Source organism: Callorhinus ursinus, unplaced genomic scaffold (genome assembly GCF_003265705.2).
Source record: "Callorhinus ursinus isolate GAN/ISIS: 27379988/994484 unplaced genomic scaffold, GSC_fseal_2.0 scaffold20, whole genome shotgun sequence".
Taxonomy (NCBI): domain Eukaryota; kingdom Metazoa; phylum Chordata; class Mammalia; order Carnivora; family Otariidae; genus Callorhinus; species Callorhinus ursinus.
This window is the reverse complement of record NW_027397082.1, coordinates 10,279,033-10,292,213: the sequence shown is the minus strand read 5'-3', so window position 1 is coordinate 10,292,213 and position 13,181 is coordinate 10,279,033. Positions and strand designations below refer to the sequence as shown.

Sequence of the window (13,181 nt, the reverse complement as noted above, 5' to 3'; positions counted from 1 at the left end):
GGTTGATCTGGCTCCCCTGTGCTCTCAGGAAGATTTCTCTGCTCATCTCTGTGTTCCCACCACCTGGCAACTTTGCCTGGCACATTATAGATCCTCAGTCCATGTGGGCCAGATGAACAAACACATGAATGTCCCATTGGCCCCTTTGATGGAATCCGATTCTGAGCAGAGGCTCCTGCCTGTGTCTTGGGTGCTCTCCCTTCCTTTCAGAACCCGATGGGTTACATCACAAAAATCTTGCTGAATTTCCAGCACCCGGCCTGACTCAAACCAAGGAAGGACACTGCCTCACTCCTTGTGCCCAAATACCAATCCATCATGGCAGTCTGCTTGGGACTCAGAATAAAATACGAAAGCGCTTTGGGACAAATAATGAGCTTTGGGATAAATAATGAGCATTTTCAAGCCAAGACAGCTGTTTTGTTCTCCAGTGAATACAATATGTTGCACATCCTTTCAACACTATGGAATTAAACCATTAGAAACAGTTTTCATCTGGATCTCCTAAATATCCTGGCATTCTAAAGGCAACTAGTTCTCCTTTATGTTATATTTTATTTTTAAAACTCCTGAGAGAAATGCTGCTTTAATTAAAAAATGCTGTCTAAGTGAGCAGGGAACCAAAGTTTTTAATGTAATTATGCACCAAGAATTCCTTGTAATAATTAATGGCTCAGAAAGGCAACCTCGGCGCTGGGGGGGCAGTTAGTCTTGCAGAGGCCTGGGTGAGTCACAGTGGCTGTGCTGAGTGATAAGTTGTTCCTGTTCTGTGCCAGATGCCCAGGCTACAGAACTCCCTGTGTGGCACGCCCTCCTCCCCGGTCCACACTTCCACTCCTTGGCTTCAAACTGTGCCACTGCAGTTTCAGGAGAAGAAATGCGGAGAACTTTGCCCCTCCCCCTTCCCCAGACAAGGGGGCATCCCTGCTACCATCTCCAGAGTTGTGGGGATCCCAGAAGGGGACTGCACATTGCATCTCCCTGGTGCTTGGCAAGTGCCTTGCATATCAAAAGTAGTCAGTATCTCTCTGAACAGAACGGAGAGATAAATATGGATGGAGATGATAATTTGGTGATGAAATAGATAGTTCCGGGGCTTAGTTAGGGCTTTTGTAGGCAAGGCCATTCTGTCAGGCACTAGAAGCTGGCTTGGATAATCGGGGCTCTCGCTAAGATTTTTGCAGTCACCCAGCTAATGTGGCTCTGGGCAGGTCACTTTCTCTCCTTGCTGTGGGGCTGGGAGGATGATTTGATCCCTAAGGGTCTGCAATTCAAAGCTTTCCCAGGTTGCCACTGATCCAGCTGGGTTAAAGAAAGCTGACTTTGAAAAGGAAGAGACCTCTGGGTTTTGCTAGCTTCTGGCAAGGTTCCCAGAGGGTGTTGGGACACCCAGTCAGAAGGTGTGTGCTTCCTAGGCCCTTGGGGGGCATGAGTCTATACCAACAAGATCCAGCCAATACCCCTATACCCACCACTGCCTCTCTGAGTGGAAGCTTCTCTTACATCTAATTTTCTTGCTGGATTATATTAGTTTCCTATTGTTTCTGTAACCTACTACTGGAAATTGAGTGGCTCACAACAGCACAACTTTCTTATTTTACAGTTCTGGAGGTCAGAAGTCCAAAATCAGTCTCATAGAGCCAAAGTCAAGGTGTCAGCAGGTTCCTTCTTGAGGCTTAAGGGGAAATTCATTTCCTAGCCTTTTCCAGTTTCTAGAGAGTGCCTGCATTTCCTTGGCTCGTGGCCCCTTCCTCCATTTTCAGAGCCCCAGCATTGCCTCTGCTTTCATCTCAGACCTCTGCTTCTGTCCTCATATCTTCTCTCTGACTCTGATCCTCCTGCCTCCATTTTAAAAGGACTCATGATTACATCGGGTCCACCCAGATAATCCAGGATAATCTCTCCATCTCACGATCCTTAATTTAATCACATCTGCAAAGTCCTCTTTACCATGTAAGGTTACATTTACAGGTTCTGGGGATTAAGATTGGATTATTCAGCCTACCACAAGGATTATTCTTTCAATTTCAAGACCTAGATTTGAGCAGGGAGAAGGATGTGTTGGAACTCCTGCCTTGGAATGGGGAGTGGTAGGCACTCTTCTAGGCAAGTGACTCTGTACCTGATTGGGGTTTAAGCTGTATACAACAGCAAAATCCATTTGCTTTCTGGGTATATTTAGATTCTCCTTTTTGAATTGTTCGAGGGTTTTTATCCACAGAGATGTCTACTGTCAAATGAGGGGTCCCCATCTTAAAGCCACCAGGTTCTGATGAGCCACATCCATTATGTTCCTTCTTCATTCCGTTCACTGAAGTTACTGAGTGACTACCAGGTACGAGACAGCATGCCAGGATGTTGTGAAAATCTCCACGCCATGCCCCGTTCCCTTGTGGAGCTTATGTCTAGTAGAGGGAGAAAGGTACATAAGCAATTATTTTTAACACAAAGCAGGATGTGTTAAGTGAGGTAACAGTGACAAACGGAGGTGGCAGGAATACAAGAAGGTGACATTAGTTCTAGCCCCTAGAGATCTCACATCATATGGCCCAGCTTGGGGCTTAGAAATATGATTGCTATACGTACCTGGCTTTTAGGTTATTAACTCTTGTAGGCTAAGGATTTTAGGGCTGTCTTTCTTTCTTTCTCTTTCTTTCTTTCTTTCTTTCTTTCTTTCTTTCTTTCTTTCTTTCTTTCTTTCTTTCATAGGATGATGTGTCTCTTCTTTTTTAAGGATCTTTGGTTCAAAAGAGGTCCCTAACTCTGATGATTCATATGAAATCACTTCCACTCAAAGTTGGTGAAGGTTGGGGACAATATGAATTTGTGAGGCAAAGCAGAAGTTGGGAAGAAAATCTAGTGAGTCTTCTTATTTCATGCTGCGTCGGAATGGGTAAACTTCTGTAACCCCCGCTGCACTCGGAAGAGCACTTGTTTCTCATGGCTGACCTACAAATATCCAGCGAGGTTGGCTTTCCTAGCTGGAAAGACAGCTCTTCTCGCGTGTCCTTTCAGAGGTGAAGGGGAATCTCCTGCAAGAGCTCCCTCCAGTCCAGAACACAGTTTTAGAAAATACAGCTGACTTCTCTGGGAAAAACAAAACCAATCTTGTCTTACCCTGGTCATGGAAATTAAGTTGGCACCTCATTATCGCCTTGTTAGCGGGGACAGGCTGTGTTGTGGACAAACCTGGTAGGAAGGGTTGGCCCTGTGTGGGCAGGGTTTTGAGTTAAGCTTAATTGCTCTTCTAAAGCTCAGCTACTTAATACTACACAAGTAGAAATCTATCATCAGACTCTTGACCATCCTCCTTTCCCTTCATATTCTCACCTACATAGACAATTAGCACCTCCCTAGCTCTACTGCTGTCATGATTTGTTCTCGGGACACACTGGGGCACCAAGGCTTGGCTGTACAACTACCCAGAAGAGGAAAGCTCTTGTAACCACCTTTAACCATGCCTCCCCCAACCCCCCAAAATCTTAAAATACAGCCAAACTCTTCTGTCCTGGGAGCACAACAGGGCTGCTGGCTGGGCGAAGGTTATGTCTCTTCAGTGACTTATGGTAAATTCTTGATTTCTCACAGAATGGGCAAGAGTAATCCAAAATCATTTTTTCTGGCTCTGAAGTGTGCTTTGCTCTTATGTTTGAATGTTGGTGTGCCTGATGTTCTGAGAACTCACTTCAAACCAAGCAGGGCTGCAGCCCATGAAGAGAAGGTGTTCTCAGGGAGGACTGAGAAGCTGCTTGCCTAACCACCTATGCCCCTTCTCTTCTTTTCAAAGCCTGGCTGGGGTTTGAATCCCATGCCTGTATTCACCAATGGTGAGTGTTCGGAAGAAGGTCACCTCATCTTTCTGCACTTTAGATTCTTGCCTTGCAAGATGGGGTGAACCTTTTCCACCCAATAGGACTGATGGAGACATCAAAGGGGATGACATAGGCTGATCACTGGTCACACAGGAGCATCGCACGCAGTAAATGTTAGGCTCTCTCCTCTCTTCCTCTCTACCCCCTCCACACCTCCTCCCTGCCTCCCACAGTTCTCTCAGACCAATGCAAAGTGCCAGCCTAAGCAGAAGCCCTCTTTCCTCAAAGTGTCTCCAAAGTGGGAGAGCTGTGACATGGCACACACTTTCCATGTCTCCCCTTTTTTCCTCACTGGGCCCACCCCCAGCCTCTCTTCTTTGTTTCATCAGACTTACTCTTCCGGAGCCTGTGACAAGGGTCCCAGCCTTGCTATTTCTGCCCCACACTCCCATAGGCGTGCTGAAGATAGAGTCTGGGTTGTCCATGATAACCCCAGTTTCAAATGCTCAAGTCCTCTTCTTCCGGTTAACGTTAACATGACCTGGGAATTCCAGTTCATCAACATCCCAAACACATTTCCTCGATTACACCCACTACCCAGAAGGAGAGTTGAAGACCCAGAAAATACGGTCTTACCAAAGAGCCCTGACAATAGTAACCACATATCCAGACTTTCTGGGAAAGTCTGTCCCCTTTCCAGATCATGCATCCTGGTTTTTGGTCAAGAAAACACCACAACCAACCAACAGAGGTCACATGAAAGGCACGCGTCAGACAGAACACCGGCTCAGTAAGCTTCTGTGAGAGCCCACCACTGCCTACGACTTCAGATTCAGAGTCTTCACTTGTAACTTTTTTGATTATTCCTTATGCTAATTGGGTTTGAGAGTGGATTGAAGGGAGCTTGATTTCTGTTGCTTTTGAATGTGAAATGAGGATTGGGATGAAAATGTGTTTGGCACAAATATACACATAATTTACTCTGGATGTGAATGTGAAGCCAGCTTTTTTTTTTTTGCTTAACATATAGAGTATATGGATTTGCTCATGTCACTAATTTGTTGTGAACAATGACCTTACCAAATTCGAGATAGTATCTACCATTGGCAGTGATTGGGGTGCGGCATGGATGGGGAGAGCGGAGACCAGGGGATTTTAGTATGTTGGAATGTTTCCTCTTTTAACCTTGGTGTTGGGTATACTTCTTTGAATGTTTTAAATATTATATAATAAAGTAGAAATTTACATCAATAGTAAATGATTCCTTGACATTTTATTATGTAGATATATCATAATTTACTTCGTTTAAACCGTCCCCTAACCCTTGTTATTGGAAATTGGTAATTTTCAACTTTGGACTCTTAAATGATGTAGTATTATTAAGCACCTTTGGGCATCAAGTTTTGTCTGCATTATTTCCTTAGGACAGATTTATAGAATTGAGTTATTAGGTCAAAGAGTTTGGCTGTAATGAGTGCAGATTATCAGGCTATCTTTTAACAAAGTTGCACAAGTTTACACTATATCACGAACATTGTGTCCACTCTACTTTATCTTATCAGTACTGAATGCTCTTAATAAAAAAATATATCTATTTGGGCGCCTGGGTGGCTCAGTTGGTTAAGCAACTGCCTTCGGCTCAGGTCATGATCCTGGAGTCCTGGGATCGAGTCCCACATCGGGCTCCCTGCTCAGCAGGGAGTCTGCTTCTCCCTCTGACCCTCCTCCCTCTCATGCTCTCTGTCTCTCATTCTCTCTCTCACAAATAAATAAAAAATCTTAAAAATATATATATATGTCTATTTTTGCTATTTTGCTAGAGAAAAATTTTTTTCTAATGGTTTTAGCTTGTATCTGTGATTACCAGTGAGATTGACCATTCTGTCGTAAAATAATTTTTTCTATCGGAGTTTTTAAACAAATTGGTATATGTGTGTGAGTACAGGCTTTTTGCAGACTCACTTGTATGTGGGGTTTGTGTGGGTGGGTTTTATAGGAAATGGGGGACCAGGGATAAGCGAAGAAAGAGCCTCTGGCACCCTGGGTGAAAACTAGCTGTGCATCTAGATTTTGTGTTTCTGCAGTGCCGCCAAGCTCCTGGACAAGAACCCATTCTCGGTCAGTAACGCGAACCCTCTGCTTCCTTCGCCTGCCAGCCTCCAGCTGGCTCAGCTGCAAGCCCAGCTCACCCTCCACCGGCTGAAGCTGGCACAGACAGCTGTCACCAACAATACCGCGGCCGCCACAGTCCTGAACCAAGTCCTCTCCAAAGTGGCCATGTCCCAGCCTCTCTTCAACCAGCTGCGGCATCCGTCTGTGATCAGCGCCCCCCACAGCCAAACTGGGGTGCCCCAACATGCTGCAACCATGTCCAGTGCCCGGTTTCCCTCTAATGCAATTGGCTTCTCGCCCCCCGGCCAGACACGAGGCCCAGGACCCTCTGTGAGCCTTCCCAGCCAGCCCTCCAACGCCGTGGTGATGCATCCTTTCAGTGGGGTCATGCCTCAGACCCCTGCCCAGCCAGCAGTCATCTTGGGCATTGGCAAGACTGGGCCTGCTCCCGCTGCAGCAGGATTCTATGAGTATGGCAAGGCCAACTCCAGCCAGGCGTACGGCTCTGAAACAGACAGCCAGCCCAGCTTCCTGCCAGTCGTGGCCTCTACCACAGGCAGTGTGACCTATGAAGGGCCCTACAGCCACTCAGGGCAAGATGGCCAAGCTGCCTTTCCCAAGGACTTCTACGGACCCAACTCCCAAGGGTCGCATGTGGCAGGTGGATTTGCAGCTGAGCAGGCCGGGGGCGTGAAAGGCGAGGTAGGTCTGCTGCTGCAGGGTCCAAATAGCCAGTGGGAGAGCCCCCACGGATTCTCTGGCCAAAGCAAGCCCGATCTTACGGCAGGCCCTAACCTGTGGCCTCCACCCCGCAGCCAGCCCTATGAGCTGTATGACCCCGAGGAGCCCACCCCAGACAGGACCCCTCCTTCCTTTGGGGGTCGGCTTAACAACAGCAAGCAGGGTTTCAGCGGTGCCCGGCGGCGGGCCAAGGAGGAGCATGCTCTGCTGTCCGTGCGGCCCCTGCAGGCTCACGAGCTGAATGACTTTCACGGTGTGGCCCCCCTGCACCTGCCACACATCTGTAGCATCTGTGACAAGAAGGTGTTTGATTTGAAGGTGAGTCCTCCATGCCAGCCCGGGAGCCACAGCTGGAGCCTGGGGGGCTCACGACCACAACCCAACGCTTGCTCCTCAGGAGCTAGGAATGGTTCCATCTGGGGACTTGGTGGCAGGATTTTGCCATCAGTACCCTTGATCAAAATTATAGCTATTAGAACCCAAATTCATCTCAGAAATGTATCAGGCTCTTCCTCTCTGGTATGCCCAGAGTACATCATACTGAGTATGGAAGGGGAGGAAAACACAGGCCAAATTTTGGATGAGGGCCAGAGAGCACTTCTCAGGTGAGACTGAGACACGTCACTGTAGAGTGCCTCAGTTTCCCATCTGCAAGACGGAGATGGAGCCTCATCACACCTTCCCCGTGGTCATAAGATGCTTTGGGCCCATGTAAGCAAAGGTTTATTATAGTATAAATGCCCCCCTGAATGTATTAATGATGCAGTGAAATATTCCAAAGCAATAATATTAAAAGAGCTAACATATAATAAGTCCTTTTCATATGCCAGCAGTAACACTGTGAGGTAGATCCTATTATCAGTCTCATTTTGCAGATGAGGAAACCAAGGCCCAGAAAGAGGAAAGGACTTGTCCAGGGCCCTATAGCTAGAGAGTGGCAGAGTGGAGACTTGAACGTGGGTCTGGTGCTCCCAGAACCTGTGCGGCTTAAGCACTGGGCTGTGCAGCCTCTCTTCGCCCACTCTGCAGAGCACAATGATCCCTGTGTAGTGGGGGTCATGCCACAGTGTCCTTCACCTCTGCTTGGGTCACACTGTGCAAGTTCATCCCTGCCACTCAGTGGCGGAGGTAGGGGGTGGCTGACACTGCAAGGTGATGGCAGATTTTGTCCCTCATAAGCCTTTCTTAAGCTTGGCAGCTCACTGTGAGTCCACCTGCCAGATTTTCCCAACCAGTCATAGAAATGGGTGGGGTGTCTCTGGGGTAGGAGGGAGGGAGGGGGAGGTGGGAGGTGCCATGGGACCAAGGGTCCACTAAGAGGGGAGGAGGGACTCTGGCTTGGGATTCTGGGCTCCTGTCCAAGATGGGTACAGGATGTGGGGGCTGGACGGACAGACAGATGGATGGGAAGGCAGGTGTGGGGAGGAGCCCAGGAGGGAGAGGTGTTGGCAGGGTTGGTCCTGTCTCTGGGCTCCGACTGCCCCCCCCCCCCCCCCCCCCCCCCCCCCCCCCCCGGCCCCCGCGCCCCCCCCCCCCCCCCCCCGCCGCCATCCCCAGGCTCCCACCTGACGGGGAAGCCTGCCCTCATCCCTTTCCTTCTCATGGACTCAGTTCTACTTCGGTCACTTTCCTTTCCTTCTGGTCTAGGACTGGGAGCTGCATGTGAAAGGGAAACTACATGCTCAGAAATGCCTGGTCTTCTCTGAAAAGTGAGTGCTGGCCAGGAGAACAGGCGCATGCAGATGCTCAGGAAATATTCACTGAGCACCTATGGCACGTTCTGTTTTGGGTGCTGGGGAAGCAGCAGAGAACAAAACAGGCAACATCCCTGTCCTCAAGGAGCATATACCTAACGTGGGTGAGGGGAGCAGATGATAAAATAAACAAGTGACTTAGGTAGCATCCCTGGTGGTGAACCTAAGCAGACAACAGCGTCAGGACAGGGCAGGAAGCATGTGGGTGCACGCATGTGCCCTCCAGGGGGCTGGCCCTTGCATTTTAAATAGGGTGGCTGGGGAAAGGCCTCTCTGAGGACACCTCAGGAGAGAGTGAAATGAGCCCATGGCTGTCTGGGGGACAGGTACTCCCAGGGTGGAGGGAACAGCAAGTTTGAAGGCCCTGGTGTGGCCCTGGGATGCTCAGGCAACATTGGTGTGACGAGAGTGGAGTGCTGGGGTGAGGAGCCAGGGAAGGTGCCGGGGCCCATATCCTGAGCTCCTGGGCTTCTTGGGAGGACTTTCTGCTTTGAGAGTGAGTGGAGTATCAGAGAGCTGAACAGAGGAGTGATGCTCTCTGGCTCCACCGAGCTGGGCTGTGGCTGCTGGGCTGAGAATAGAAAGGGGTGGGTTGAGGGCAGAGCAGTAAGCAGGGGGCTGGGGTCCCCCCAGGCAGAGGAGAGGGCACATGGCCCAAGATGTGAACAGCAGACTGGACTTGAGTGTTTTGAAAAAAGTACATTGAAAAGGCTTCCCTTTCTTCTTCACAATAGCCAGTGGGTGGAAGCAACCCAGATGTCCACTGACAGATGAATAGATTAACAAAATGTGGTCTATCAATACACTGGAATATTATTCATCCTTAGAAAAGGGACCTCTGACCCCTGTGACAACATGACTAAAGCTTGCGGACATTGTGCTCCATGAAGTAAGCCAGTCACAAAAGGACAAATACTGGATGATTCCACTAACAGGAGGTAGCCAGAAGAGTCAGGTTCATAGAGACAGAAAGCAAAATGGTGGTTGCCGGGGGCTCAAGGGAGAGGAAGTGGGGTGTCCATTTTTAATGGGGGCAGCTTCAGTTTTGCAAGATGAAGAGTTCCGGAGATGGATGGTGGTGATGGTTGTACAACAAGGTAAATGTGCTTAATGCCACCGAATTGTACACTTAGAAATGGTAAAGATGGTAAATTTTGTGTTGTGTATATTTTATCACAATTTAAAAAATAATTTTATAAGGGTCTCCCTTTTCTGGCTCCCTCTTTTTTTACTGTGGTAAAATTCAATTAAGATTCACCATCTTAACCATTTTATTTTATATTTTATTTTACTATTATTATTATTAATATTTTTAGTATGCTCCACAGCAAGGGTGGAGCCCATTGTGGGGCTTAACTCACAACCCTGAGATCAAGACCTGAGCTGAAATCAAGAGTCAGATGCTTAACTGACTGAGCCACCCAAATGCCCCATTTTAGTCATTTTAAAGTGTACAATTGAGTGGTATTTAGCAGATTCACAAGGTTGTGCTAATATTATCACTATGGAGTTCCTGAACCTTCTCATTACCCCAAACCCCATACCCATTAAGTAGTCATTCCCTTTTCCCCTCTCTGCAGTCCCTGGCAACCACTAATCTGCTTTCTATCTCTGTGGATTTGCCTCTTCTGGACATTTCATATGAATGGAATCATTTAATATATGACCTTTTATTACTGACTTTTTTCACTCAGCAAAATATTTTCAGGGTTCACCCATGTTGTAGCATATATAACCTTTTTATGCCTGAATAATATCCCATTGTTTGTAAGTACCACATGTTGTTTATCTGTTCATCTTTTGATCTATATTTGGGTTGTTTTTACCTTTTGGCTATTGTGAATAGTGCCACTATGAACATTCATGTACAAGTTTTTGTTTGAACATCGGTTTTTAACTATTTTGGGCCTATGGCTAGGAGTGGAGTTTCTGGGTCATATGGTTATTCTTCATTTAACTTATTGAGTTCCTGGTTCCCCTTTTCCACCCCTCTCCAGTGCTGGTATCCGGTGTATACTCGGTTCGGCAGAGGGAACGCTGTGTTCCTCTCCAAACAGCACAGCCGTTTATAACCCTGCTGGGAACTCTGAAGGTGAGTAAGGCCTGAAGCAGAAACCAGCGTTCCAAAGGCTTATGATGTCATTTCTTTAATAACTAAACTTCCCTGCTGATGTGCCCTCTCCCCACCATCTATATGTATATATATATAAAGCAAACAGATCCCAAGACACTAAAATGTATTGGTGTTACTGTCTAGGCTCTCACAGACATAAAGCCTTGTTGTCAACATGCCCAGGGGTAAAAATCACACCAATCACTAATCAATATATTAAGAGGAAATTTTATTTTATTTTTTTCCAACTCACATCCTAATAATGACTTTTGAAGGTAAAGTAAATAACTAGGATTTCACACAGCTGGTGTAATTTATCATTTAGATTATGTCTCAAATCTTGGATCATCATACGCGGCCATTCCAGCAAGGTCATTTGCTCAGTCAAATCCCGCATTTCCTTCAGCTTCCCCTGGGACAAATGTGAGTACAGAAGTATCTTCTCCATTGTCGTTGTCCAAGCATTTGTGTCACCAGCTCCGCCTGGGTATAGAGGTACACAGAGGAGGCTGGGATGAAGCCAGCACAAATGTGACTTTGTGTAGTACAGGAAAACGTGTCCCGTGGGCAGAGGTGTTGTTTAATTCAGCTAGTATTGAAACACGTAGATAAAAAACTAACATACTTAAAATCAAAAGCATGCCTAGACTTTCTAGCATTCAATATTGGGGGGGGGAGGTTTGCGCTTTTGTATGTGTGTGTGTTTTTAAGACTTTTTGTATTTTATTCAAGTTGGTTATTTTCTATGATTGGGTAATTCTGAAGATTGAACCAGGAAAAGAAAATGTGTTTGAAAGTAAGGACTGTGTAGTCATGGTATTTGTTGGCCCTTTGGGGAAATAATTGCTTCTGTGAAATCCTTTTTGGTTGTGTTTCCATTCCTCTCTCTACAACCTGCTCTTCAGTCTCCCAAAGCTTCATTCCTCCTTTTTCCACTGATGGTGACAGTCTCCTTTCCCTCTTGGTTTTGCTGTTTGCCCACCGCGTGTGGCCTCTTCCTCCCGAAGCTGTCGGGCACCTCCTCTCCTGAGAACAGGTGGAAGGAGGTGGGAGATGCAGAACCAGACCGGCTGTAAAATAAAATGTGTGAGGTCAGATCCTGCTAGAGGGTGCGTGTCCGTATGTTTGTGGCCATGCCTGTATTTCTTCCAGTTTGTTGGGGGGAGCGGCTCTTTCTCTCCTCTCCTGCGACCTACGAGCACGAGCTCCTACGAGCGGGCCCTTGCGTGCCGTCCCCTGCACGCTGCTGCTTTGGGGTGTCATGCAAACTTCGGGAGGGCAAGCTGAGAAGTGTAGGTGTTAGGCCCTGGGGGATGAGTGAGTGGGGAGGCCTGCCTGGGCGGAGATTTCCATTTGTTTGTGTCTGTGTGTGATGTTTAATGGTAGAAGCGCTCCAAGAGGGAGCTCTGGGCCGACAGCCCACGCACGTTTTGGTGAAAGAGAATTTTGTGGTTTCCCTCTCTGCATTCTCCATGCTGAGGGCCATGCCGGGTCAGTGCAGCTTTGGGTCAGTCCCAGGAGAGCAGAATGGCTGGGTTCAGTGTGGAGACCTGTCATTTGTCTTTGACCTTGTGTCTGGATGGGGGTGCGGGCAGTGCCAGCAGCAGCCCCACCCCAGGGCCTGTTTCCCACTGTGGATCATGGAGGCATGTCTGTGCCCACAGCCCTGCTCTGACATCTTAGCCCTAGGACAAAGGGACTGTGACCAGCCTGGGGAGGCTGGATTAGGTGGCAGATGGGCCAAGGGTCGGGGCAGGGAAAGGGAGCCAGTGTCAACTGAGCCCCTTTATAAAGGGGAAGAGGCTGAGTGGTGGAGAAGAAGCTAGAGCGGGACGCCTCTGCGTCTGTTCCATGCCTCAGCCCTGCCCTCCAGCACTGACCCATGAGCCAGACGCCCTTTCCTGTGCGTGTGGAGCCAAGAGACCTAACGTCGAGCCCTAGTCTGGAGCCCACCAGCTCAGTGGCCGCAGGCAAGTCACTTTATTGCTCCGAGGCTCCGTTTCCTTAAATGGGGGCAATCACCCCACTAATAATGACTTTCGAAAGTAAAGCAAACAGCTGCCTCTTTACCCGATTTGGGTAATCGATCATTCGGATGATGCCTCAAATCTTGGAAGCTTCACACCCTCTGAGCAGCCTCCTGAGGGGTGGTCAGAGCTGGAAGGTGGGAGCGAGGTTGCGCAGAGACCAGAGCTGTCGCGAGGATCACGCATGACACGGACCGACGGCGGCGTGGGAACTGCGCATGCGGAAGAAGCACCGATGGCGGCGATGGAGCAACCAGTCCTTCGAACCCCTTGTGGGGAACCTGTCCTGTCCAAGGCCGCGGTGTCCCGTGACTGCCCCACGGCCGATGGCTGGCCGGGAGAGAAGCCCCGTGACCTTGGGCAAGTGTCGATAGTAGGATACCTCAGTCCCGCGCAGATCTGTCTGGTACTTACTGTGGTTGTGTCTGCTCCTTCTTAGAGGCGTCGCCAGGCTCCCATGAGAGCACTCTACTTATGCGTGTGGTGGGCATAAGCGATGATTCGTGCTGATAATGATTCATAACTCGTGTCAGTACACGAGCAGAAGCTCTGAGTGCAACTCCTCCAAACGCCGAGAGATGAGAGTTCATGCGGCTTGAGTCTGAGGAGGGGCAACACTGGG

General features: G+C 48.4%; 1 protein-coding gene across 4 annotated transcripts in view; it reads left to right on the top strand.

Annotated features, from left to right (window-relative positions):
* RBM20 (RNA binding motif protein 20) overlaps positions 1–13,181 on the top strand; it is a 184,612-nt gene that overhangs the window by 126,115 nt on the left and 45,316 nt on the right. For 3 of the 4 annotated variants that reach the window (XM_073904208.1, XM_025881115.2, XM_073904207.1), the window contains exons 2-5: positions 5,897–6,983; positions 8,313–8,374; positions 10,417–10,511; positions 10,858–10,955. In XM_073904208.1, the coding sequence (XP_073760309.1) occupies positions 5,897–6,983; positions 8,313–8,374; positions 10,417–10,511; positions 10,858–10,955 (1,342 nt within the window). The remainder of the gene's footprint in view (positions 1–5,896; positions 6,984–8,312; positions 8,375–10,416; positions 10,512–10,857; positions 10,956–13,181) is intronic. The other variant, XM_073904209.1, reaches the window with a different exon arrangement.